The 24,550-nt window shown below is 47.5% G+C and overlaps 10 protein-coding genes across 10 annotated transcripts; 5 read left to right on the top strand and 5 right to left on the bottom strand.

Moving 5' to 3' along the window:
• Positions 1-583: 583 nt before the first annotated feature.
• Positions 584-2,617, top strand: GGI43DRAFT_164832 (MBOAT, membrane-bound O-acyltransferase family-domain-containing protein). The gene is made up of 4 exons (XM_083199605.1): positions 584-1,020; positions 1,081-1,121; positions 1,189-2,188; positions 2,269-2,617. The coding sequence occupies exons 1-4, from the start codon at positions 747-749 to the stop codon at positions 2,487-2,489; spliced, it is 1,536 nt and encodes a 511-aa protein (XP_083065292.1). The 5' UTR covers positions 584-746; the 3' UTR covers positions 2,490-2,617.
• A 29-nt stretch (positions 2,618-2,646) lies between these two features.
• Positions 2,647-4,025, bottom strand: GGI43DRAFT_394316 (protein-S-isoprenylcysteine carboxyl O-methyltransferase). Its single transcript, XM_083204753.1, has one exon. It carries the CDS (start codon positions 3,565-3,567, stop codon positions 2,746-2,748), a length of 822 nt encoding a protein of 273 aa, XP_083065291.1. The 5' UTR covers positions 3,568-4,025; the 3' UTR covers positions 2,647-2,745.
• On the bottom strand, positions 4,026-5,357 carry GGI43DRAFT_394314 (uncharacterized protein). Its single transcript, XM_083204752.1, has 3 exons — positions 5,259-5,357; positions 4,867-5,202; positions 4,026-4,812 (listed from the first exon to the last, which is right to left on the bottom strand). Exons 2-3 carry the CDS (start codon positions 5,172-5,174, stop codon positions 4,692-4,694), a joined length of 429 nt encoding a protein of 142 aa, XP_083065290.1. The 5' UTR covers positions 5,175-5,202; positions 5,259-5,357; the 3' UTR covers positions 4,026-4,691.
• A 114-nt stretch (positions 5,358-5,471) lies between these two features.
• Positions 5,472-7,744, top strand: GGI43DRAFT_164729 (uncharacterized protein). Its single transcript, XM_083199600.1, has one exon. The coding sequence runs from the start codon at positions 5,567-5,569 to the stop codon at positions 7,655-7,657; it is 2,091 nt and encodes a 696-aa protein (XP_083065289.1). The 5' UTR covers positions 5,472-5,566; the 3' UTR covers positions 7,658-7,744.
• Positions 7,744-9,052, top strand: GGI43DRAFT_164732 (uncharacterized protein). The gene has a single exon (XM_083199601.1). It carries the CDS (start codon positions 7,831-7,833, stop codon positions 8,896-8,898), a length of 1,068 nt encoding a protein of 355 aa, XP_083065288.1. The 5' UTR covers positions 7,744-7,830; the 3' UTR covers positions 8,899-9,052.
• Positions 9,053-10,585: 1,533 nt separating this feature from the next.
• On the top strand, positions 10,586-11,783 carry GGI43DRAFT_164641 (DNA damage-responsive protein 48). The gene is made up of 3 exons (XM_083199599.1): positions 10,586-10,961; positions 11,035-11,049; positions 11,124-11,783. The coding sequence occupies exons 1-3, from the start codon at positions 10,938-10,940 to the stop codon at positions 11,697-11,699; spliced, it is 615 nt and encodes a 204-aa protein (XP_083065287.1). The 5' UTR covers positions 10,586-10,937; the 3' UTR covers positions 11,700-11,783.
• Positions 11,784-11,841: 58 nt separating this feature from the next.
• GGI43DRAFT_394306 (PLC-like phosphodiesterase) lies at positions 11,842-14,271 on the bottom strand. Its single transcript, XM_083204751.1, has 2 exons — positions 12,440-14,271; positions 11,842-12,366 (listed from the first exon to the last, which is right to left on the bottom strand). Exons 1-2 carry the CDS (start codon positions 13,854-13,856, stop codon positions 11,867-11,869), a joined length of 1,917 nt encoding a protein of 638 aa, XP_083065286.1. The 5' UTR covers positions 13,857-14,271; the 3' UTR covers positions 11,842-11,866.
• Positions 14,272-18,236, bottom strand: GGI43DRAFT_394305 (NRDE-2, necessary for RNA interference-domain-containing protein). The gene is made up of 3 exons (XM_083204750.1): positions 15,842-18,236; positions 15,337-15,782; positions 14,272-15,268 (listed from the first exon to the last, which is right to left on the bottom strand). Exons 1-3 carry the CDS (start codon positions 18,077-18,079, stop codon positions 14,719-14,721), a joined length of 3,234 nt encoding a protein of 1,077 aa, XP_083065285.1. The 5' UTR covers positions 18,080-18,236; the 3' UTR covers positions 14,272-14,718.
• Positions 18,237-18,391: 155 nt separating this feature from the next.
• GGI43DRAFT_394304 (SDR family oxidoreductase) lies at positions 18,392-19,933 on the top strand. The gene is made up of 3 exons (XM_083204749.1): positions 18,392-18,721; positions 18,822-18,953; positions 19,011-19,933. Exons 1-3 carry the CDS (start codon positions 18,599-18,601, stop codon positions 19,812-19,814), a joined length of 1,059 nt encoding a protein of 352 aa, XP_083065284.1. The 5' UTR covers positions 18,392-18,598; the 3' UTR covers positions 19,815-19,933.
• On the bottom strand, positions 19,934-24,249 carry GGI43DRAFT_394303 (Urb2/Npa2 family-domain-containing protein). Its single transcript, XM_083204748.1, has 3 exons — positions 24,118-24,249; positions 20,750-24,050; positions 19,934-20,693 (listed from the first exon to the last, which is right to left on the bottom strand). Exons 1-3 carry the CDS (start codon positions 24,118-24,120, stop codon positions 19,957-19,959), a joined length of 4,041 nt encoding a protein of 1,346 aa, XP_083065283.1. The 5' UTR covers positions 24,121-24,249; the 3' UTR covers positions 19,934-19,956.
• Between the last annotated feature and the right edge of the window lie 301 nt (positions 24,250-24,550).

Here is a 24,550-nt window from a genome sequence, read left to right as displayed (position 1 = left end):
GTGCATGTAAAATGAATCGTGGCAGCGTGTGAACCTCGTGCTCCATATGATGGCTTATGAGACCTGCTTGGCTAGGCGAATTATATCATGAAGCCATTTCAGCCCTTGGCAGTCTGCAGTTTTCACATGCTTTTTTCCCATCTTTTTCTCGCCCAGCACGCACTGCAATCTGCTGCTAAAATTAAGGCAAAAGACCAGTTCAAGCTCCTGCGCCCCACCCAGCTCGGAGCCAGCTCTCCACACCCGCTATTTTCCGCCTATGCCGCCACTGGTCATATTTTGGCGATGGAGCGATTAAGGCACAGATTACAGAGGCAGGTACCTCGCTATATAGCACGGCACTGGAAATACAAATGCCACCTTGATTTTTTTTTTTCTTTTTTCCCATGTGGCTTTTGGCACAGGGTAAATCTTCTTTAGGCCTGGCTCCATCTCTATCGTCACCCTTACATTAGATAGGGATCCTGACTCTGTCACGTCTTAATTTCGGTCGACGCCGATAACGTTGGATATACTCCGAGGCTTATGAGGCAATTTGCGGGCCGCTGCTAAAGTACAAGTACGGGAATTAGTGACTGGCATTAAGGCGAGTCGAAGGCAAACTTAATGTTAGTCTAAACCCCTCTATCCCGGTAGGAGCTCGATCGGTAGCTCGTCTCGCCCGCTGCTGTCCAATTCATCTCTTTCACCATATCTTGAATTACACCTGCAAAATACTCTGGCAGAGTGTACGCCAGGGACTGAGAATGGCGTCTCCTACAGAATCCTCGACAACGACGAGCGTCGAGGCCTCTGTCGGCTCTGTATCTCGACGCAATGCCTCCACAGACGAGAAAGCAGATCTAACCTCAGTGGAGCCTCCCAATGGGACTACCAAGGAGCGGTTGTCCAAGACGCTGCAAAAGAAATATCGCCATGTCGCGGCAGTGCATTCTCAGACGAGGCCATCATGCTTGAGCCACGACTCTACTGTGGCGCCTAGCTTTCTTGGATTCCGCAATCTCATGGTCATTGTGCTAGGTATGGCTCTCTTTTCAATGGACAATTTTCTATGAGCACCTCTCTCTAACAGATCATTAGTCGTTGGCAATCTCAGATTAATGATTGAAAATATTCAAAAGGTGCGTTGAATTTTCTCAAAATTGATCCGATAAGGTGACGCAGCATTGACATCTGGCTTTGGTGTAGTACGGCGTCTTGATCTGCATAAGGTGTCACGACTATAGGCGGCAAGATCTGCTCCTTGGTCTTCTACTGTATTTTCTCATTCCTTGCCATCTCTTTGCGGCTTATGTCATTGAGCTCGTTGCTGCCAAGCAGGCTGAGGGGTCAAGAAAACGAATGAAGGAGAATAGCTCTGGTCCGTCAGAAGCAGAGCGAAAGAAGTTTCACTCCATCTGGGTTCTCGCAGCTCTGGCTCATGGTATCAACATCACTCTTGCTCTCGCCATCACCACCGTCGTTGTATACTTTTATGTCTATCATCCATTGATTGGCACGTTGACTGAGATGCATGCTATCGTTGTGTGGCTCAAGACGGCCTCTTATGCATTTACTAATCGAGACCTTCGACATGCCTATTTGCATCCAGTGGAGGGTGAAGAAGTGCCTGACTTATACAAGTCATGTCCATACCCGAAAAATGTGACAATGAAGAATTTGGTTTACTTCTGGTGGGCTCCGACTTTGGTATACCAGCCCGTTTATCCGCGTACCGACAAGATTCGATGGGTCTTTGTGGCCAAGCGACTTGGAGAGATTTTCTGCCTCGGCGTGTTCATCTGGGTTGCCAGCGCTCAATATGCAACCCCCGTTTTACGCAACTCTTTGGACAAAATTGCATCGCTCGATTTATTTTCCATCCTGGAACGACTTATGAAGCTCTCTACAATCTCTCTGGTTATCTGGCTGGCAGGATTCTTTGCTCTCTTCCAGTCCTTCTTAAACGCTCTTGCAGAGATTACACGATTTGGCGATAGATCATTTTACGACGATTGGTGGAATAGTGAAAGCCTAGGTGCTTACTGGAGGACATGGAATAAACCTGTCTACACGTATTTTAAGCGTCACGTCTACATGCCCATGATTGGACGAGGCTGGAGCCCAGCCGCTGCCAGTTTTGCTGTTTTCTTTGTTTCCGCCGTACTTCACGAGATTGCTGTTGGTGTTCCAACTCACAATATTATTGGTATGTCCTCATCCTCCGAAAGACTCAATTAGTCTGAAGTATCTTGACCTCAAACTAACCAATACTGTTTCTCTCGCCAGGCGTCGCTTTCTTTGGCATGTTCCTTCAGCTCCCTCTTATTGCCATCACTACCCCTCTCGAAAAAATGAAACTCGGCCATGGTGGCCGCATTCTGGGAAACGTCATCTTCTGGGTCTCATTCACAATCTTCGGGCAGCCATTCGCCGCCTTAATGTATTTTTACGCCTGGCAGGCCAAGTATGGCAGTGTGAGCAAGATACCTCAACCGATACATCACTAATATGCGATTTTTGGAAATATATGCATGGCCGTTTGAGTCATTTTATGGACGATGTTATGGGAGTTTAATGAGAGAGCTCTTTTGAAAGATATTTTACTAGATACGACGATTATAAATTTTGGGTGAATATTATAAGGATTACATACATAATGATGATCGCTAATTTTGCCACCTTGTAAATGCTTACTATGCCAATGAATATCAGCAGTTATGTTCTTCATCCGTCCACATCCTAGCTAATCTTCAGCTTGTAGCCCTATCCTATAAATGGCATCAGTGTGCCAACTCTCTTCCTATAATCTACATAGTCATCGCCAAAGAACTGCACCAATCTCTCTTCCTCCACCTTGATTCTGCTCTTAAAGAACATATACAGCACAGCTGAATAGGCTACAAAGCAGATCGTGTTACCCAGCACAAGTTGCGTTCCCAAACCCCAGTAAAAGAAACCAAAATAGCTTGGATGTCGCAGCCATCCATAGATTCCAGTCGTCACGAGAAGATGTGATTGGGCCCTCCTTGTCTGAATTTGATGGTTGAAACTGGCTCCGGCATGCAGCATTGCTATGGAACGAACAACCTGGCCGACAGAGACTAGGAAAAGACCAAGGAAAAGAAGCAGGCGGCCGGAATTAAAAGGTGCCCAATGGCGGTTGGGAAAAAAGACCGTCACGACGATACACTCTATGAAGGCGGCTGAGTGAGCTATCGCGTAAGACGGCCAGTTTGCCGTGAGAAGGAAGCTGTCAATAGTGACCACCGCGGTATTTTTCTCGGCTGTGGTCCAGAATTCCAGGAAATGGAAAGTAGATAGAGACAGGAGAAAAAACGGGACGCGCCAGATGGGACTCTGGGTGAAGATCAAGATGGATACTATGCCGATGATGCTTGCTGAGAAGGCCATGCCCAGGCAGAACGCGCGGAGAGCGATCCCGGAGAGCGACTTGGGCTGTCCAGGAAAGAAAGGTTTGAGAGAACTCTCGGGCTCGAGCAAGACCGGGGAGTTGCGGGCGGGATTTGACAGGTAAGAGGGGAGATCATCGTGATGCTCAGGCAGATGGGCGAATGAGTTTGCCATGGTGGATGCGTGGGTGTCAAAATTCCTGGTAAATAATGGGCCCTCTTCGAGATGGGAGTTGATGTGACCGAGCAGCCAGTAGGTGCGTGTCTATATCATGATCTCCTTAATGATGCCGATTGTCTTTGGTGCTTGAAAATGGCGATATCGGCTCTGGTGTTTTGTGTCCAAAAAGCTGCACGTGGGGACACGCAAACGGAATTATGAGGCGCAGCGCGGGTAGAAAAGGGGCGAGGCCTTTCTGCGCAGTTATAAAAAGAGAGAGTAAACACGATAAAAGAGTGTGAGAGACGTCGTGCCTATAAAGTTTGCTGCCCTTTCGCGGATTGTCCTCTGCTGAACAATGCAAAGTACTGGCGCTACAGCTCCGCAAGTTGTGGCCGTAGAAACTGTTTGCAGTGGAGTATCGGGAATTTGGCCAGAGTTGGTGGTTCAGGGGCGGAGCTCTGGGGCTAAATAGCGGCCAGAGCACCTTTTAGCAGCGACTAAGATGCAGCACAATACTACAGACAGTACGGAGCAAAGTTTTCAAGGCTTGAGACGCGCTTTGACGGTTTAAATTTTCTTTATTCTTATTCTTATATGGTTTGAAGAATTCTAAACTACGGATTTCAACATCATCGTTTACCGAGGCCTTCTGAGGTATCTCTTGGTGAAATTTCTCCATCATCTATTTGAAGCCATATGACCAAGGCTTTCAGTATCCAATTCGTACAATGACAAATACAGTTTGAACAAGCCATCTGCTTGTCGCGGAGCTGAATATGCTGGTGGCGCTCAGTCACAGCTGTTGCTTGCTGACCCATGCCCACTATTCGAATCGGAAGCTATGGTCAGCACGCTTGGCCTGGTAGTGCGGCGTGTATAGTATCTTACCTCTGATGTAATTCTATAATTCTTGGTATCCACGTCATGCTTCGGAGCTGGCTTGTTAGATCTCAGCCATAGTAGTAGCAATTAACTGCTAAGATCCAACGTCCTGGCGATTGAATGCAGAGCGGCCAACTCTATCCAAGCTGTGTGTGGAATATATGATGCAGGTCGTTGATATAGGCTTCATGGTATAGCACTGCATCTGAGCCTCTTTGACCGACCCCTTTTTTCGAGATTTCCAAACTGCCGGATCATAGTCCTCCCTGAATCGAAAAGGAAGAGATAACCAACGTAAGAACATTGATAAATCCCCATGTGCAGGGAATCCAAGTGTTCATTTCATAGTATCCTGCTTGATAGACAGCGCCAAGCCTGCTCCAACAGTCAGTATGTATCTTCGCCTTTCATACTCCATTCATCACTAACATGACTCCAACGATGGTTCCAGAGAGCAAAGCCTCAAGCCCGGCGACCCCCAGGTAGATAATCGGCGTCAACCAAAGATACTTCCACGACGACTTCTTCCACCCGTGCGTAAACAAGGCGATGAACACGGCACCGAGGTGGAACAGCGCAAACGTGATGAGGGTCCATATTACTGTGAAGCGCCAAACATCACTGATATAGTAGAGCGTATATCTTTTGTCGGGCGTGGAATCGAAGAGGGTGTTGACGTTGAGGGACGGGAAATGGGGAGTGGTGTAATTTCTCGGAGGGATCAGGCGTCGAGCCATCTGCGCGACCGTGTTGGTTTACTGCTCACTGTAGTTGTTGTTAGTCGATGTCTGGTTTGGCACTCGGTGGAAACGTGTCTTTACCTCTCGAATCTCCCTCTTCGCCTGCATTGGGAGAGTTGCCAGTGACGGACTCGCTCGTTGGCTGAGACAAAGGCTCTCCTAGCTACCTGCAGTCGCTAAAGAAACGGCAATTTTAGTGGAGCTCAGCACGGCATCAGTGACGTCCATGCGAGGTACCAGAACCTCGGCAACGGCCTGCGCTAAGTCATCAGCCGCCTAATAATATACGATCGCGTCGACATCCGGCCAACCTCGCCTTCAACCAACAGCCGTCCTGACGCCAGTTCGAACAGCGCATTCGAAAGCCACGGCGCAACAAATGCATCATCATGCCTGCTGATCAGCTCCTCAACACGGTCCTGCACCATTTCCAGGACCTCCACGATGCGAAAAAGACGGAGCAAATCATCGGCACGACCGCTCACCTGCTCTCGCAACTCTCCAACCCTCTTAACCTCGGCGTTCTCACATCACAGCTATTGACGGCCCCTGCCATATGGGAGAGACACGATGGATTACGTACGGCAGTCCGAATAATCAGCATCTACAATACCGCAGCGGTTCGCGTGCGCGACCTTGAGATAGAGAATGAGAAGAAGACCCTCGACGGCCTGCCTCTTGAAGGAGGCGCTTTGAGCTGCGACGACTGGGTAAGAGCGGTGGTCAAGGGCGCGGATGAATATTCAAAGAGATGGCAACATTTGCTGGTTATGACGGGCGTCCTTATGGGAATGGAAGGCAACAATAAGCATGCACTATCCAGCAGCCTTAGAGGAACACTTGAAGGGGCGATTGTGACGGCTGCCAATATGGCTCTGGATACTCATCGACAGGATGGACCACTTGCTGGCGCATCTATTGCACTGGCTCTAAACTTCTCATTTCCCCTGCTCTCAGAATTCCACAAGTCTCAGATCAACTGCAATGAGTTATTGCCAGTCACTGTTTGGGCCATCACAGGCCCGGAAGGCTTTTGCGAGGGCCAGTTCCTTCAGGTTATTGGAGAAAGCATAACCGAGGCTCCCGGTCAAACGCTTTCCTGGACTTCACAAACACCCTCGTTCGGTCTGTTACAAGCCATGGATCAGCGACCCTTGATGGGAAACATTGGGCCCCTCTCAAAACTTGCCGCCTACGCAGCACTACATGCAACAGATACCGTCGCTGTTTTGGCGGCACAGGATGCGCTGCTGCTGTTCTCACGCCAAGTTGTTGATGCTTGGAAGCTGAACAGATTCAATGATGTCGATCCAGCATTCGAAGCTAACAAGCTGAGCCTTGAGACCTACCAGAAGACGTGGCCGGTGCTGTGGCAAGTCCTGCGCAAGTTGATATTTGGCGCCGTGGCTGTCCTCCAGGCCATTGTTTCTCGCAGTCTGCTGGATCATCGCATGCTCAACGTCGTGACATCTTCAGAAATTGCTATCAAATCACTGCATATTCTTCGAAACTTTTACTTTATATCCAGCCGGAACAACAACAGCGCTTTCCAGGTGTATAACTTCACCTACCTGACATCTATCGATACCCTTTCCCGAAATCCGCTTGCGTGCGAGATGTTTCTCAAGGAGATACGACCTACTGAGACTCCGACGGCCCCAGTTACTTGTCTCTCGAGGACTCTAGATCTGTTCTATCTGAATCTTGCTGAGCACTTGCCCTTAGTGCTATCCACGGATGCTTGCGAAGCTTTAATAATCAAGCCCGCAACCTCATATCTCTCCCATGAGGGCCCCATGACTCCCTCTATAGTCGAACTCTTTGAGTCTTCCCACAGCGCCATCCTCTCTGTTCTCTCCTGCCCACAGCACGGCCCCCTCACCATCAGCATCGCCCCTTTCTACATCGTTAAGCTCTTCGAATCGTTTCCTCTACAAATTTCTCCAAGGCAGTTCCGAGTTGCTTATAAGACCGTCATGCAAACCATCTCTCCACCTTTCCCGATCGCCGCGGTGGAACCCCACCTCTCAGAAACTCTCCTTGAAATGCTTCGCGCATCCATTCCTACGGCAAACACAGCACTTCTGCCCCAAACTCCAGATGCTGTCTCTTTGGATGCTACATCTCCAGAAGATTTGGCCCAGGAGCCTCCAGAACTTTGCTCAGAGCAGAGCACACTAACCATGGCTCTGATTGATACTCTGCCATTCTTGCCCCTGCCTTTGGTGGAAGAATGGCTTACCATTACGGCACAAACTTTAAACACTATTGAAGATCCCAAGCTGAGGGCGCCGGTTAAAAAGCGATTCTGGGATATTCTCATCAACGGTGAAATGGATGTCGAAAGAGCAGCTATTGGAGTCGCCTGGTGGGGCAACCAAGGTGGAAGAGAATTGTTTCTCTCTAAGCCTACACCGCCTGAGGCAGCGATGATGAGCGGCGCGATTGTGTCTGATGATCAGTTCAGCAGCAAGCTGTAAAGGATCACTGACGTGTAATGGTACGATGGAAACACGGATGATTGTTTCATTATCACAATTTAGAGCTGCTAAACTTGATCACTGATGTTTAACATTGTGGATGAAAATGTATCAGGTGCAAAGTGTCTTGTTTTTGCTATGTGGGCGCATTTGTTTAGCGATGATATACTGCAATGGGGAAAGCACTTAAAGTCAGCAGGATCTCAGGATGGCATGGGTTTGATCGAGGGTCTTTAGAAGTCGTTTTAGAGTCAATACACTTGGACACCAACCAAGCAAAAATTAATAATATGTTCTTGAACAATGTATTTCTCGCTCTGGGAAGCTTATGCCTCGCAATATTCATACCATACATAGCTGCAGTGCCTCCGCGTGGTCGCTTGGCTACTATGATGGACCCCTTCAGCACCGTCTCTTTCTCTGCTAGTATGACTACTGAAGAAGCTTCATCGCCAGCTATTACCGCCTGGGATGCCTCAACGGAACTACCAGAGCTATCAAGGGTTACCCAGAGCACTAAAACATCTCATAGTTGTAATAACATCTTTTGCTTTCCGATATCACCTTGGCCAAAGTCGGAAGCTCAACCAACATCAACTTCAGCACCAATATCAGCTTCAAGCGCGAGTGCCTGCTTACAGACTCCCCCTTTAAGCCAGACTGGATCGACCATGAGGTTCAATTTCACAGACACATGCGATGGCGACTCGAATATGGCAGAAGACTGCCGAGTAACGTTGAACTGCGACGTATCGCAAGGTCTATATCCAACATGCGAGCGCGGGGAGTGCAAATGCCTAGCCAAGGCGTGTTTTCGAAGGTCAATGTGTTTAACCTATCGCCAGTGTCGCGAATTCGATGACCACATCTGTATAAAGAAGAAGCACAACAATGTTACCGATGATATGGGTATCTGTGGGTGCCAGCCCCGAATCATAGGTTGCCTTTTCCAAGAGAGTCCCCATCATTACTGCGCAACGAGTTTGAACTGTACAGAAAGGCATTTTTCATTGTATCCTGAGTTTCCGTACTGCAGCACTGGAGACTCAAAGTATCCGTTGGGAAGATGTGAATGCCGTCATTTCGATTGCTCTAGGACGGGAGATGAGAGGGACTATGAGGTGTGCAAGGATTTGGTTGACTGCGGTTCGAGTTTGTTGGGGTCGAGGCCATATTGTAGTCTTAAATATGGCGATGATGGCAGAGGTGCGGAAGATGGATATTGTACCTGTGGATCGTGAATTATTTGGGTCAAAGCAACGTCTACTTCGGAATATCTCAGGATCGCTATCCTCACGAAATCTTTTCTCTCACTAATTGTAGACTTTTATAATTCACGCAGATATCTACGCATCTATTTATTCTTTATAATTTCAGCTCTATTTCTCTTTTGAACCATATTTTTCTATCTCATTTAATATCAACTGTAGACGGGCATTTCTTCCCATTTGCCGGTATTCCAGCTTGCGCCTTCCTAGAACGAATATCGGCCAAGTGATACCGGCAGGCACGTAATAATGAAGGCATATTTAGAATCTTATCTCTGCTTCTATCTTTTAATTTTTCTACTAAATTCTTTTTTTTTTTTTTTTTTTTTTTTTTGTAGATAATCCACTGCCATCATCTGGCTAGTTTCATTTTTTTTATCCACTCGGCTTCAATGCAGTCGCATATTGCTTTCTATGCTGGCTATCATCATAGCATTCCTTCTTCTACTTTTTTTTTCTTTTTTTTTTTTTCAGCCAAGTACTTCAACTAATGGCAATTCTACACGTATACGAGCAATATCAATCACTCCAAACGATACGGTAATTATGGATGAACATCACCTACAGCCGGCTGCAGCTCAAACAACCAGACGAATACCAGCCCAGAATAGAAGCACGGGGAAGGCAATGATGTAATGCAGCATCCTTTCGCTTCCATATCAACTCGGGGGGTGCCTACTCTAGGACAGGAGCCTCAAGTAAGAATAATTACCGTCTTAGTTGGAAGACGCTGGCTCTGCCAATGATGCCATGTCACGTCATGTCTTACCGAGCTCCTACGGAAAGCAAAGCAAACCCCTCAATTTTACTATCAACACCCACCTCCTTCGTCTCAACATGGTGCGGTATATGGGTGTCGAGACTGGCGAGGAACCGGATAGCAATTAGACGGATGCAGCCAATAGACATCACTTAGACTGCAAGCCCCTCATTGCGTGCGAATTGGCATTCCAATCCAGCTATTCTCATGTACTCGTGGCAGCCACTACTTGAGCAACGTGGAGCTCAACGACTCCCAGCTTACCGGGCAAAATTTGGAGCCTCTGCATGCGGTCACTCCAGGTAAAAAGCATGGCATAATATCCATGTAGGTATGTAGGTAGCTCATCCGTCATAGCGCACTTAGCGTCTCCAGATCTGCAACTAGGCCGGCTTGCGAGATGCACTCATCAGAAGAAACCTTTCGACGTCTATTTATTACCCCGCCGCTAACTCTTGCGAAGCTTTGTCTCAAATGACGACGGCGTCTTCCAATCGCCATGATCAGGAACTAAGAGCGCCACACGCTCATCGCCATCCAAAGCTTGCTGGATGTCGGCGGACATGAGGGGGGCAAGATGGAGGGGAAGCTTAAATTCCTACAGTTGGTCGAATTATTACAAGATCTATCTCGCGAAAGAAAAGCTGATTGGATCCAAAAGAAACGGGAAATCAGCAGAAATGTTGCCGTTTGTATAGGAATTAAACCTTTTCTATATTTGGAGCGCCAAGATGCGATGGAAACGAAGCTATGTTAATTGAAGCTCCCGTAACAAGGACAAGGGGAGGTCAGTAGTACGGGGCTGCCGGGCGTGGCCCGGGGGCGGGGCACTTGGGGAAAATTGGAGATATTCATGACGATTTCAGCTGTGAATAGCCTGCCTTGATACTACTGTATGTACCTTGCAGCGTTACTATGTCATGCTCTTTTCCATCATAGAGATGTGGTTACTGATCGGATTTCTAGTGGGACCTTCTCCATATACCCGGTGGCGTGCGCCATGGCAGCTTTTCCAAACATTCTGAGCATCCGAATGGTTGTAAGTATGAAGAGGCAAAGTCTATGATCCATTACCCTGTTGCGTCTCCCTCCGTGTCTTTGTATATAAAGGACCGTGAGTCGTCTCGATCTCGACCTACCTAACCTCGGCCTACCTGATCTCAGCCTACTAAGTTTTCAGAATTAAACCCATAATCTCACTTTGACAATTACAAACATTTAAAGGTCTCTCTGTTAAATCTACTCTTTCAAAATGTCTTGGCGTGACAACGACAACGTGAGTTTGCTACCTTCATACTCTCTCCTCATCAGTTGGACAAGAACTAATCAATATTTTGCCTGGTTTATAGCAGCAGCAATACGGCGTAAGTCACATAATATTTTAGAATCAACGATATCTCAATACCTACGCTGTATTATACTCACTAACAATTAGCAGTCTGGCGGTAACAATGACAACTATGGCTCCACAGGAGATCAATTTGGATCCGGAGGAGAAACCTTTGGCTCTGGCAATCGCCGTAATGACGAGTCTACTTTCGGCTCCAGTGGCCAAGGTGACACATTCGGCTCCAGTGGCCAAGGCGACTCTTTCGGCTCGGGCAACAACTACGGCTCAGGCAATACCGATAGCTACGGCTCCGGTGGTAACACTTTCGGCTCCGGTAATGACTCGTATGATTCTGGAAACACTGGATTAGGCAGTGACAACACATACGGCTCTGGCAATCGTCGCAACGATGATTCTAATCTCGGCTCCAGTGGCCAAGGTGACTCGTATGGCTCATCCGATACCTATGGCCAAGGCAGTGACAATAGTAACACGTATGATTCTAGTTACGGCGGCGGCGACTCGTATGGTTCCTCTGGAAACCAACAATCCTCGGGCTTTGGCTCCTCTGACAACTCTTCTGGAAACAGGCGTGAGGGTGGTGGCGGTGGCGGCCTGTTTGAGAAGGTGAAGGATAAGATGCACATGGGAAGCGGCCGGAACCAAGGCGGCGATAACTACTAGACAGTAGGTATTGCATGCTATAGTTTGGTGCAATGCTGAGGTTGTGTTAATATTGAGGTGTCAATGGTGTTGTTGATGTAATAGTTTGATTTGATAATCACACATCAGAATGAATGTGAAACACGGTGTACTGGATCAAGGCTGTTCAACTTTCTACTGTCTATCGTCTATACTGAAAGCCTTTCTATCTTGACCAGTAATGCTCCATCTGTTGCAGCTCCCTTTGTATTCCTCAAATGCACAAATCTATACCCCAGACCGAGACGATCAAGACGCACACATGCCCACGCCGCCAGTTCATCTCTGCCAATCTCATCATCTCTTATCGTAAATCTCACAAACGTAAGCTCCTCGACCACTCCAGGAACGTTTTTAAACTCGAGCTTCTCCTTTTCGAAATCAACGTCGCAGCCCTTGTGCGTCTTGGTGCGGATCTTGTACTCGCTCTCATGGACGTGACCATCCTTCTCTGCGTGGCTATTTTTGGAGCCTTCCACGTGGAGTTCGACTTTGACGTACGGCTTGAAGCCTTTGGCGGACTTTTCGCCTGGCGGGAGGGGGATGTTTTGGGCGGAGAGGAAGGTGAATGCGAGGGATACGGGCTTGCGGGTGATGGTAATGGGTTTGGAAGTATCGTCCTCCTTGGAGGTGAGCGAAGGGCGGTACCCTGGGAGTTTATGCTGGTTAGCAAGTGAAAATTGTGGAAATGACTAGAGTAAAAAGGGTGATAAAGCTTTTACCTTCTGGTTTTAGGACATAGCCGCTTGTTCCTACAAACATTCCTTCGTTCAGCATCATGCCTTCGTCAGTCTCTTGCCAATTCAAGGCAATAATCTGGGCACCGCCACCCCAGAACATGGACGGCTTCAAGTTGGAAGATCCAATTCGGAATCCTGCTGGATAAGCCCTCAAGAAGTATCGCTTGTTGTGGTTGAAGAGGGTTGTCCACTGTTTTTCATGGTACTCTATGAACTTATTCTCTGATATCGAGAACATGTGCGTAGGCATCGTGGCTTCTGGCTGCGTCCAATTCTTGAATGTCACTCCCTGGGTGTAGATTGCAAGGCGGGCAAGCTCTTGGATCGTCTTGGCGGGCTTTGCCTGTGCGCCACTGGGCACGACCTGTTCGCTCCGTATGGTGTCGACCTTATCAAGGGGCGTACCAGGTGGGACGTATTTGGTCTTGATGAGAATCTTGCGTCTCAGGTCATGGGGGCTAGGCAGCGCTTCAATATCAGAGTCTGGATCGGTTACTAGAAGACCATCCCAGACCTCTTTCATGATGTCCACCATGACAATCTGCTGCTTGGGACTGCAGTGAACTTCCAAGCTCACAATCAGAGGCATTTCTGAGACGACAAATGCACTCTCTCGAATAGCAACACAGACGTCCCTGAAAGCAACGTCCTTGGTGAGCGTGTGTCCATGGAGCACTCTCGGCTCTGCCGCAGTAGGTGAATCGGATTTTCTCTTAACAGCCCCCTCTATCTCTGCCACCGCCTTTTCTTCCATCTTTTCAATTTTCTTGCCGATATTGATCTTCTCCATCTTATTTTTCAGCTGATCGCTCCAGCTAGACTTTGCCTTGTCTTTGTGCTCCTTCTTCTTCTTTTTGAGCTCTGCTTTTTTTGCCCTTGATTCATCATCGCTCGTCTCACTTTCTGATGATGATGTCTCTGCGTCACTCTCATCGCCATCCCAGACGTCGATTTCGACACAGCGACATCCTCTCAGCAGGACGTTGGTGTAAGCGCCGGTGGTACTATCACTCGACAGCTGATTGCCCGTCAGGTAAGTATTATGGCTGGAGCTGATGAAGTAGCTGGCCAGCGGCCATGAAAAGTCCTCATTCTTTATCGGTAAGATGGCATCGCTCTTTGAAGAAGTCATATAGGCAAGGAAGCCATCGAGATCAAGATCGGGGACATTGAGTAGCTCCTCCGATGCTGCAGGCGTCGTACCATTGCCCTGGACTTTTTGCGAAAAGACTCTGACCTGGTCACTTGTCCATTTTCCTTCCGGAGTGGCGTGAGAATCGAAAAGGCGCTTGAGATAGGCGAGCGAGGTGCTGCTGAGAGCTTTGATTGTCCGTTGGGCTGGGACAGAACCGCCCCCAGATTGGAGCGAGGCGTTGGCGGCCTCATCTGAAGTAGCCATAGTGGGTGCAGAATAAGGAAGAGTGAAAGAGTGAGTACGTGAGTGAAAGTGAAAATAAGATTGAAGGCGAGGGAAAGAGTGAAAGTAGCGTTAGTGGTGTAGAATGAGTAATAATAAGAGGATGAGATGAGATGATGCTTCTTTGTTGTAGAATATATGAACAGAATGAGAGGTGAGGTCTTTGAGTTTAGAATAAACGCAGGGGCACTAAGAATCCAAGCCAAGAAGGAGAGGTTCTAGACCATTTCCCCCTAAAAAGTGCAAGTCAGCTTGCTACCCTGCAGTGACGAAACGAATGGATCTCCAATCACAGATTCTCGTCGCAAATCGTCTTACGCAAACAAAGAAAAAACGAGCTGAATCGCTGCAGATGAAACTGTGGCTCAGCTTCTGCATAGCCCAAGGAGAAGCCCCTCCATAGAGACTAGGTGGAGTCGCATGTCAAAATCGCTGACATGATTGAGGGGCTTGGCTTTGATAGGGTGACGATCCCCTATTCCAATGGATAATTGAGTGACATTGTGTCTCAGAGTTGCGTTAACTTTCAAAAAATTGGGTATTTTAACTATATCAATTATATATCTCATTCATTTACATAAACGAATTATATACGTTGAAAATACCGACGCCAACGCCCCGTAGAATGCCCCCCTAACGTCGTGACGAAGCGATGGTGGACCAAATAGCGTGGATAGTGTCCGTCAACTGCAACTACCAAGAGCCAATAAACTATTTCCTGTATGAATACCACACCTATTATTAGATTGTATACCCAAAATGGTAGAGCCAATAAACATTATTAGATATGCTATGCTATTCCAACCTATATATGCATTCATATGCGCACGCATCCTTCACGCATTCATCTTCTCTTCTCTTTCGACGATTCAGATCTACGTTTGTCGAGAAATTCTTCCATGTCGATATGAATCCTCATCCCCTTTGATGTCATTGTATTATACACCGCCTTGAGTTCATCCGACTCCATATCGCGAATCAGGGTCAGGAATGCTTCCATGATAACTTCCTTCGACCCAGGGCAGTGCCTCAAAGCTCTGTAAAACACATCCTTTGCCTTGGCACGTAGCTGCTTCTGAGCGTAACAGAAGCGAATGTAAGATATCCACAACACGGGACTATTCTGACAAACATCACTCGTCAGAGCATGCTCAAATGCGGCCTTTGTCGTGTTGGTGTTGCCGTGTGTAAGCTCGTGTTGAATGACAAACATGCGGCTGCTAATGCAGTCATGCTCTTTCACTAAAACCTGGTCATACAATAGGTCACGCGTCTCATCAATTACACGGAGGCTCGCATCTGCCCACTCAAACATGGAGATAAAAACTGTGTTTTGCGGAAACTGGCGAATAAAAGCTGAGAGCCTCTCTCGCAGGTACACTCTCCTAAATGGTCTATTTGTAACAGTTAGCTTGATGTGTCGGAGGCTATTTGTATGAAAAGCTGCCTGACAAGCACTTACCCTTTTGATGCATGTAGGTACAGCAGATATGCAGCAAATTGGAAGATACTCTCGTGGGCTTTGGCGCCGACTTGATCTTGAGACTGCAATTCTCCGGAAATCATGTCAACCGTGTTCATTGCAGCTGCAATGTTGCCTTGGGATGCCGACGTTGGCTCCTCATTCCCCGAAGCCGTGAAATATGACAGCAAGATCATACATTCAGCAAGTGTGCTTGCTCCCATAGAATCGCCACTCAACAGATATTGGTGAAAATCTGAAGCGAAAGTTTGATGGGCCTTGAGAAGTGTAGTATTGCTCACTTCAGGAACATCTGTCCCTATCACTTTCAGGGTCCCGTCCACTGACGAACAGAGCCGCAATTTTGCCAAGCCGATATTTCCCTCTTCAAATTCCATATAGCTCCAGGTCTTATAGAACAAGAATTTGTACCATTTTTCAGACAGCTAAAGGCAGAATTAGCTCAAGCGTTCTTACCAAACCTTTCAACAGCTTGTATACTTACCGAAGGTGATTGAATTGCGGCCTCCAGCACTTTGCTCGCCACTTTTGGATCGTTGGTAAACTCGCAAAGGGCATAAGCATTGTATAGCTCAGAATTAGCAGGATATTGTTTGAGCAGTGCTTTTGCAGGCTTCTTGATACTCGTAGGCTCATTAGAAAAGGCTACTGCTAAGTAATACTGAGCTAGCTCTTGGATTCCGCCACTGTGAACGAGCTGCTTCAGTGCCTCTAAAACCCAAGTCGGGTTCACTATTAGATTTTGTGACTTTGTGGTGATATACTGATACCATTTCAAGCCGTTAAATAGCAAAGAAGGAGAAGTGACTGCCTTTACACCCGCATCAAACCGAGGTTCGACTCTTTGCCAATTGTTTGGGTCATCAATATGCTTAACCGGCTGTAAGTCAAATTTGATGAGCGAAGAAGAGATAAACTGATCATCATAAGCTGCTTCAGTCCAGTTGCTCGCTCTAAATGCCGGAGGGAAGCCGGTGAAGAGCAAAAATGCATCAATCAGCTGGCTTGAAACCTCTGCTAGAAGCGAAGTTGGTATCAAAAAGAGAAAAGGGCTAATGTCAGAGTACATTACGACTCTGAACGGATCATCGTCTGTTCCATCATCCATCGTTCTCGCTGGCATCTTGGCCTCTTGTGAATGAAATTGCTCCAGGTAAGCCCAAGCCTTGTAGACGTCTCGCGACGAAGACGAGCCAATTGAGCTTGCCTTTACCGGCTCTGCCGCATCTCCGGCGCCTTCAGTCTCGACGTAATGCCGAAACCCCTTTGCACCAGCGTCTCCTATGCGAGGAACTTCGCTTTCCCAAAAGTCGTTGAAAGATTCCAGAGTGGACTGTTCGTCCTTGATGGAAGGTGGTCCAAATAAATTAAGCTCCAAAAGGCCCTGCCAAGCTGCAACGGCAAGTTCTTTGTAGCCAGCATCATGAACGAAGCGAGTAGCCCTTAAAAATACAAATATAGCTTCTTCTATGGCTTCTTTTGGCTGCTCCGATGTAAGACGAGAGAGAGCAAAGCGTAACCGATCCAAAAGCACTTTCTTGATGTCTTCATATTGAAATGTTGCAATAGTCGAAGTCAAAAAGTCGAGATGTGTTTTCCATAAGAGGAAATCGCTATCTTCGTTTTTTAACACCTCTGACCATTTCTTAGCAGCTGCTTTGCTGGTCCATACTTTGACACCCTCTCGCATCAAGGGAATAAGAACGCGTCTGCGATCTTGCGCATTTTTGACGTTTTCAAGAGCTGATTCAAGCATGGATACTTTAATCTCTGCAAAGCTATGAGCTTCATTTTCTAGTATCGTATGGTCAAAATCTTCACCAGCCCTCAGCAAGACGTCTTGATGATCTACAAGCTCAAGCCAAGCATCGATGTCATCTGGAGAGTCCTTTACTCGTTTGTTCAGCTGGATGGATTTTTGTTTAAGTGGATTGTTTTGGTCTGTTGCGAGCATGTCGGTTGACATGTCGGAATCTTCATCTGAGTCACTGTCTGAGTACTGCCGTGGCTTTGCTTTGCCTTCAATAGACCGGTATGAGGGCTGTTCATCATCTGAGGATTGATCATCCACTTGGTCTCGCTTCCGTTTCCTGGATGAACTTAATGGTAAATATCCATCGGCTTCATCTATGGCATCAAGATTTGCATTCCGAGTAGCCGCCCTAATCGGCCTGGCCGTCACCTTTGGCAACTTTGATCGAAGCCCATCTCGGCCAAAAGAAGAAAATCCTTCACCGGGCATGCGAAGACTAAACTGGTTTCTTGGCCCATCACGGTGTATTACTAGGCGACCAACCGTACCAAGGACCCTGCCGCCCCCATGGCGACGGTAGGCAGGTATCTGGGATTTATCAAGACCCCCGTATTTTATAATTAGAGGGTCGCCTTTTGTATCGATCATAAAAAGGCCTGGCACCCCCTCTAACTTAGAAACAGGCTTCGGCTTTTCTATCCGATCAGCAGTTTTCTCACGACTTCGAGATCTTCGACGATCACGGTCACGATCTCTGTGGCGGCGAGGCTCGTGGCCACTGCGTCTGGAACCACGATCCTCATCAGTCCGGCGACTGCTTGATCTCTCACCATCACGACTCTCCCTCTTGCGGCGTATTTCATGACGCCTGTCTAGTTTTTGAGGATCCTCTTTGCTAGGTTCCTTTGATTTGAATGAAGAGAATTTTGGCACGCTAAGCTTTATGTCCTGCCCGTCTTGCGAGGCCATCTTTGATGCAGCTTAGCTTGGTTTGTGAACAATCAACATGGTGCTAATCCACCACAAGGATACAAATGTTGGCGCATAAGATTCTCCGTATGTGAATAGGTATAACGTTGAAACGGCTGCGCTAATGCAGTGTAGAATGGAATCGGCTCGAGTGCCCAGAAAATGAGAAGCTCAAATTGGGTATACAAGGTACTTCAAGCTTCGTACCTTGATGTCGCGTATCAATCCGCAAACACGGCACGTGATAGTGCTATAAGGTTGGACGTAGAACGTACAGAGTGCCTAAATCGTAGCTACAGCGAGAGGGCCCACCAGAGCTATAGCAGTATCGGGCCACGACGAAAACACTAAAACCTCGAAGGAACTGCATCGTCAGCACCAGCAACAAAAATAATCGGGGCGCATGAAACCTAATTGCTGGCCAACACGTGGGAATTGGGCTGTCAGTTCTTGTTATCTTGCAGAATAACATCCATCCTCTTTCACCTTCTCTCTTTCATCTCCCCATAGCATTGGGTCATGCCCGCGGACGCTCTGTTGGATAGTCTGGTTTGGATCTTGCCTGCTAGTATAACCATTGCCATTGGTATCATCACCATCATGGGGCTTTTCGGCGGAAACCAGATGCCTGTTGAAGGCAAGGTTAGTATCTAGCCTTTGTTGTCTTTACTCCTTTGATGAATTCATGTAGTAGAGTAATGAAATGGCATTGCTAATGATGAAAACGTGAACTTTGATGCAGACCGTCCTCATTACGGGAGCCTCAGAGGGCATGGGCCTTTCAGCTGCGAAGCTGCTGTCCTTCAAGGGCGCCAACGTTGTCCTTATTTCTCGTAGCGTTGAAAAGCTCGAAGACGCTCTCAAAATTGTCAAGGTATACACTGCAATATCTGCTTCTATCCTTGTAAATCCACTGACACGATCTTTCCAGGCTGCCGCCAAAGACAAGGCAAAGCAGCGATTCCACTACATCGCTGCCGATGTCTCTGCGCCAGATTATGCGACTTCCCTCCTTGCTGAGGTCCGGGAATGGAACAATGGCAATCCTCCTGACATTGTCTGGTGCATCGCCGGAATGTCCACTCCAGAACTGTTCGTCGATATGGAAATGTCATCTCTACGCCGTCAGATGGACGTCAACTTCTACGGTACCGCCGAAATGTCCCACGCTATCCTCAAGGAATGGCTAGCAGTCGACGCTCCTGTAGAGAAAGAGGCCAAGCATCTCATCATGACTGGTAGTGTCCTGGCGTTGTATACCATTCCCGGCTACGCACCCTACTCTCCTTCCAAGTGGGCTATGCGAGGTCTGGCGGATACCATATCCCAAGAGGTTATGATGTACCCACAGAACGTTAAAGTCCATATGGTATTCCCTGGAACCATTCTTTCGCCCGGATACGCCCGAGAGATCCTCACCACGCCTGAGATTACGACAATCCTGGAATCTAGCGATCCCCAGCAGACCCCCGATCAAGTCGCAGATGCTGCAATCAAGGGGCTCGAGCGCGGTGAATATTTTGTTACTGTGGCATGGCTTGGTGCACTTATGAAATGGGGAATGCTAGGTGGTTCGTTCCGTAATAACTGGTTTGTTGATACCATCATGGCATGGATTGTTAATTTCCTTTGGATATTTATTCAGCCTGATCTTCATGGAAAGATAAGGAAGTATGGCAAGACGCATGGCCACCCTAGCAAGGCTAAGCAGGAACGTCAGGAACGTCAAGCGTAAACTGATCTTTCTTTTTTGCTCTTTTTTCGTATAATATGATAGTATAGACACGTCCACATGAGTTGTATGCTTGCATATATACAATTTTAGTGCCTAGACTTATATCCTAATACCTAATTCTATATACCGTATGCCCAGCGCATTATACACCGCTCCACTTGCCGAATTTGACATATCTCTTGAACATCTCTCTCAGGATAGCTCTTCCGCTAGCATCCATAGCGTCATTAAGAATCTTCCTCACCTCAGGCGGCGTCACATCAAAGATAGAATTCATTGCTGGCTCAAGCGCCTCTCGTACCTCCCTCGGTACATCGGCCTCAAGTTGCAGCTTCACGTACTGCATTAATACCATATAGACGTGCCAGCCGGCAGAACGTTTGGCTGCGTCTGTTGCTGAGTCCAAAGCGTTTTGGTGCTGTGAACGGGAAACGGCTCCTGCGGTAGGTTCACAGATGAAGGTAATGAGCCGGCCGTACAGACGGGCCATTGACTCCTGCGTGGTGCCATCTCCAGTGCTCTTTGGTTGGCGGATGATTAGGCTGTTAAGCAAAGCTTGTACAGTCGTCAGCAGCAAGTGGTGGTGGCCTTCCAATCGTAAGCGGTGCTTTTTGATAACTGTTCCGATTAATTTGCATAGCCAAGTAAACGACACCGTTGGTCCATTTGTAGGCTTCGCCGAAGCCAAGTCGTTGACAGTACTCAAGGTTACTTCAATGTTCCACTGTCCCATAGCCTGCGGCTTCTTTTCAAGAAGAGTCTGAATGGTTTGGCATATATAAGCTGCGTTTGGTGATTTCTTTAGCAAGCTAAGCGTTAGCTCGCTATGAGCTGCCGATAAATCGACGCCTTCGCTCTTGCCGTGCAGATCGGTGCGTTCTGATATATATTCGTTAGTCTGACTCTTTCTAACAACTATTTTCTATAAAACTTACCAATAAGGTGACCAACGACTTGGCCGATGGCCAGAGCCTGGCCATCAGTATCGCAGCCCCCCGTAAATTCACCAATCAGCGTTTGAAGGTAGCGTGACACTTCAGGCACGTTGGCTTTAGCAATTATAGACGCAACATATTCTCTTAACAGAGGCTCGCGGGTTCTTGGCGGTAGATTTGCCAGGGCAGTAAATTGAGTTGGATGAGGATCCTCCAACTCGCTCGGCAGATATGTATGAAGGAAAATCTGAATCTTCCACGCTCTCAAGTCTCCAGTAACCATAGCTTCTTTGCTCCGCTTCTCAAGCTTTTGAACAGCCGTAGACTTGTGCTGTGAAAGCCCTGCGGCGATATCCATGGCCTCAGCTGCATGTACTGCTGTAAAAAGGGCCAAGTCTTTTGAGTTATCGTGCTTTGATAATAGCTTTTTGTTTGTAATAAACTCTCCTAAAACAGCTGCGACGTGTTGGGTCAATACACTCTTGGCACTTTGCTGCAGTTGGCTGATACTGGATTGGCTCTGAAGACTTGATGACCGGCTAAGCTCAACAGCGAGAGCTTTTAATAGGGTCACATATAGTGAAGGAAGGCTCAAAAGATCACTATTCGCCTCTTCTGTTGCGCATGTTTCAATGAACTTGAGACTTTCTGAGAAATATTTCGTACTTCGCTCATCAAAGTTGTCCGACATTTGCCTTATAATCGTTGCTGACATGGCAAAATATCTCTCAACAAGTTCAAGCAGCGTCTCATCATCCAAAGCCTCTTCAAATGAGAGGCTTGAAATGGCATCGGCAAACTCAACAAGATTAGAAAACTGCATCTCCTCGTGAAAGGTTGGCCGCGTCATCATCTTGGTCGTCAAATCGAGAACCAACTTCCAGCCTTCCAAAGACACCCGCTTTGGAGATTTGACCATCTTTTCTCTCCTTTTGTCCAAGATACTCATGATCTGCTCACGTTGTGTGCGGCTAAAGGCTTCCGATGGTACGCTGCATAGCGTTCGGATCCATAGCTGTCCATATTCTCCAGGCCACCCTTTCTCCTTCTCAGACTCGGAAAGGGCTGTAATTAGACGGTCTAGAAGCTTTCGAGAAAGCTTCGCGTCATTAATATTCGTGTCATTGCTTAGAAGAGCACTCCACAGCGCCTGCAATCCAGGAGGGTTGACGCTCTTTGCAGAAGATACTGAATCAAGCAATGGGATGTCGTCTGCTTTTCTGAAGTATAGCCGGTAGAAGCGACTGGAGCCCCGAATATACCAAGCCAGGTACTGTTGTAATGAAAGGTCTTCGTCAAGTTCCGATGCTGCCTCCAAGTTGAGAGAGTTTGATAATTTCGTGAATTCCAAGATGTCATACGATGCTAGCTCTTCTACCAGACGTTGTGTGAACTTCTCTATCAACTTGGCTGGCTCATTAGCAGACTCTTCATCTTGGCTCATCGAATCCCAAGCCTGGTAGCAGCACTTGACAGCTTCGAATGTTTCAGCTGACTTAACCGTCCCTTTGCGGAGAAGCTTTGATATCTGATCCTTCACTTGCGCCCAAACATTGTTCCGCTCTTCGGGTGAAGCTGATGAAATTGTCTTAGACACAACTCTCCATTTTAAAGCAGATTTTGACGAGCTTTTTAACGGAGAAATCAGGTCGAACAGCTTCAAGCCGACTGCATCAATGAATGACTCGCCATGCAATCCTTCCGCAATGATACTCGTAAAGACACAAAGAGATTGAGGGTACGAGCCAGACTCTTGTTCCTTCAGCCACTCGATGAGAACAACAAGCTGCTGTGGTGATAGTTCGGACTCTATCAAAGATGAAATCGAGTTCCGCTGCTCTCCTTTCCGTCCAATGTCGAACCAAGGGCTGCTAGAGACCGCCTTTTGTTTCTCAGCCAGACAAAGCTGAGAGAACCATAGTCGCAAAAATCCAGATAGGTCTCGACGAGTCTGGAAGCTTTTCTTTATGGCAGCAATGAGGTCCAGCTGATCTTTGTGACTATCTGATCCAGAGGCTTTGCCTACACTTTGTACGCAGATCTCGTTCAAAAGTGCTGTACCCTCTTCAGACATTTGAAAGATGTCCGGATTGCATGTAGCAGCATTCGCAAGTAGGCTCCAATCGATTTCTGATCCCATGCCATAGTCGCGGCATACTTGACGCAAGTCTCCCGCATCAATTGATAGTGACTTCCCTGTAGCCTGTGCCAATACCTGCTTTATCAGAATATTCCGGTCTGCCTTTGGACGAATTTGCTCCTCCACAGCTTTGAATATCCGGTCCATCCACATCGTATTGATTCTGCGCATATCGCTCTCTGTCGAAAGATCAGGGATTCCGGCAGCCAAAAAGTAGAGTACCGGAGCAGATGTTCTAGTTTTGTCATTTGATACGTCGAGCGCCTTCATGATGACCTCAAAATCTTGGTGATTCCAGAAATATGTCCGGGCTGGGAGAATGAAATTTCGGTGCATAAATCTTTGGAGATCTGCACTCCATCGGGTAGCCAAGGCTTCGCTGATAGCAAGTTTTTGGCCTTGGATGGAAGGCTCTACCTTTTTTAGGATCGCAGATGCTGGTCTAAAGAGATGGATCGCAATCTCCAGGGCGTCTTTCTCTCCTTGTAAATGGAGATCCCATATCCTAGAGACAGTTACAATCCACTCCTCTTTGCCTTCAACCTCGTCGTAGATGTCGCTGGCCAGCAGTAGAAGGCAAACTATGAAGAATGAAGACGCTAATGTCGCAGCTTCGAGAGCAGATGTACTGAAGAGAGATTTGATGTGTTCGGCTCCAATCCTATCGCGTGATCCAACAGCGTTGTTCCCCAGTCGAGCAAGTAGAGATTTTAGAGCATTGAAGACGGCCTGACCAGTTGCCAAGCAGCCTTCCAAACCTTTCAACTCGTCCAAGGTGTAGCGCGGAGCTAGCGACCTCTTTCTCTTCGAACTTGAGGAACCAGTCTCTTCGCTTGGATTTGATGCATCTTTGAGAGTCTGCTGCAAAACGGCCACAAATTTCCTATCCGCCAGAGATTTGGCGAGTGAGAAGAGCGGGATCTTTTGAAACACAAAATCCATAATCGTCCAGGTCAATGGGTAACGTCGTATGGTTTCCGCCTCTGATGAGTTTCCGTTCATAGACTTGAGCAACCATCTCAGCGCGCTCTCCTCCGCCGCGTGGAATTGGTGATCCGATGACTCTGTAAGACTATCCCACAGCTTCTGAAGGTTCTCTCCATTTTCCCCAGGTCCATTCTGGTCAAGACCTCGGACGGTCTTGACGAGATCCAACTTTCCCTGCTCATTGCATGTGAGCTTTACTTCACTCAGCGCGACCAGTTACAAGGGTGAAGAAAAATCTTACCATAATTAGAAGAGACAAAAATTCAAGAACGCATTAAGAAAAAGAAGTGAAAAAAGGCAACGATTGGCAGATAGTGGTCTCGAATTGACCACAACTATCTCAATACTTTTGAAAAGAAAATTTGGTTATAGCAGAGACAAAATTGTATAAGCTCCAGCCGTCATTGTCGCAGCTCCAAAATTCCGAAAAATAAAAATTCTGCCGCGATCTCCACCCCGATTTGGCAATCATCTCTCACCGCCCTTCAAGGCCAAGACCGTGATGAGGCCGGCCGATTTTCGTGTAGCTTGACATCACTGTATCCAAGCTTTTTCTTCCCTTTTCCAAGACCCCCGTTTGGCTCTCTGACGTCAATTGCACTTCGCACGTAAGTACGGCTTCGCAGCTAGTCGATTTACACACAACATCTCACGCCATCGACCGCAGAAACGTC

This window comes from Trichoderma evansii (assembly GCF_050947405.1).
Source record: "Trichoderma evansii strain SZMC 28006 chromosome Unknown GGI43scaffold_2, whole genome shotgun sequence".
Lineage (NCBI taxonomy): Eukaryota > Fungi > Ascomycota > Sordariomycetes > Hypocreales > Hypocreaceae > Trichoderma > Trichoderma evansii.
The sequence above is the reverse complement of the archived record's forward strand: the minus strand, read 5'-3'. Positions and strand labels throughout refer to the sequence as shown.

What these genes read in the sequence shown, in the direction of transcription:
- GGI43DRAFT_164832 (XM_083199605.1), top strand. Translation starts at nt 747, where the DNA reads ATGGCGTCTCCTACAGAATCCTCGACAACGACGAGCGTCGAGGCCTCT. An exon ending in TCTCATGGTCATTGTGCTAG is followed by an intron (nt 1,021 to 1,080) that starts GTATGGCTCTCT and finishes ACAGATCATTAG; the next exon opens with TCGTTGGCAATCTCAGATTA. An exon ending in TGATTGAAAATATTCAAAAG is followed by an intron (nt 1,122 to 1,188) that starts GTGCGTTGAATT and finishes GCTTTGGTGTAG; the next exon opens with TACGGCGTCTTGATCTGCAT.
- GGI43DRAFT_394316 (XM_083204753.1), bottom strand. Translation starts at nt 3,567, where the DNA reads ATGGCAAACTCATTCGCCCATCTGCCTGAGCATCACGATGATCTCCCC.
- GGI43DRAFT_394314 (XM_083204752.1), bottom strand. Translation starts at nt 5,174, where the DNA reads ATGGCTCGACGCCTGATCCCTCCGAGAAATTACACCACTCCCCATTTC. An exon ending in GGAACCATCGTTGGAGTCAT is followed by an intron (nt 4,813 to 4,866) that starts GTTAGTGATGAA and finishes CTGTTGGAGCAG; the next exon opens with GCTTGGCGCTGTCTATCAAG.
- GGI43DRAFT_164729 (XM_083199600.1), top strand. Translation starts at nt 5,567, where the DNA reads ATGCCTGCTGATCAGCTCCTCAACACGGTCCTGCACCATTTCCAGGAC.
- GGI43DRAFT_164732 (XM_083199601.1), top strand. Translation starts at nt 7,831, where the DNA reads ATGGGGAAAGCACTTAAAGTCAGCAGGATCTCAGGATGGCATGGGTTT.
- GGI43DRAFT_164641 (XM_083199599.1), top strand. Translation starts at nt 10,938, where the DNA reads ATGTCTTGGCGTGACAACGACAAC.
- GGI43DRAFT_394306 (XM_083204751.1), bottom strand. Translation starts at nt 13,856, where the DNA reads ATGGCTACTTCAGATGAGGCCGCCAACGCCTCGCTCCAATCTGGGGGC. An exon ending in CTATGTCCTAAAACCAGAAG is followed by an intron (nt 12,367 to 12,439) that starts GTAAAAGCTTTA and finishes ATAAACTCCCAG; the next exon opens with GGTACCGCCCTTCGCTCACC.
- GGI43DRAFT_394305 (XM_083204750.1), bottom strand. Translation starts at nt 18,079, where the DNA reads ATGGCCTCGCAAGACGGGCAGGACATAAAGCTTAGCGTGCCAAAATTC. An exon ending in CCGCAATTCAATCACCTTCG is followed by an intron (nt 15,783 to 15,841) that starts GTAAGTATACAA and finishes TTCTGCCTTTAG; the next exon opens with CTGTCTGAAAAATGGTACAA. An exon ending in TACCTACATGCATCAAAAGG is followed by an intron (nt 15,269 to 15,336) that starts GTAAGTGCTTGT and finishes TGTTACAAATAG; the next exon opens with ACCATTTAGGAGAGTGTACC.
- GGI43DRAFT_394304 (XM_083204749.1), top strand. Translation starts at nt 18,599, where the DNA reads ATGCCCGCGGACGCTCTGTTGGATAGTCTGGTTTGGATCTTGCCTGCT. An exon ending in AGATGCCTGTTGAAGGCAAG is followed by an intron (nt 18,722 to 18,821) that starts GTTAGTATCTAG and finishes ACTTTGATGCAG; the next exon opens with ACCGTCCTCATTACGGGAGC. An exon ending in ACGCTCTCAAAATTGTCAAG is followed by an intron (nt 18,954 to 19,010) that starts GTATACACTGCA and finishes CGATCTTTCCAG; the next exon opens with GCTGCCGCCAAAGACAAGGC.
- GGI43DRAFT_394303 (XM_083204748.1), bottom strand. An exon ending in AGTCGTTGGTCACCTTATTG is followed by an intron (nt 20,694 to 20,749) that starts GTAAGTTTTATA and finishes AATATATATCAG; the next exon opens with AACGCACCGATCTGCACGGC.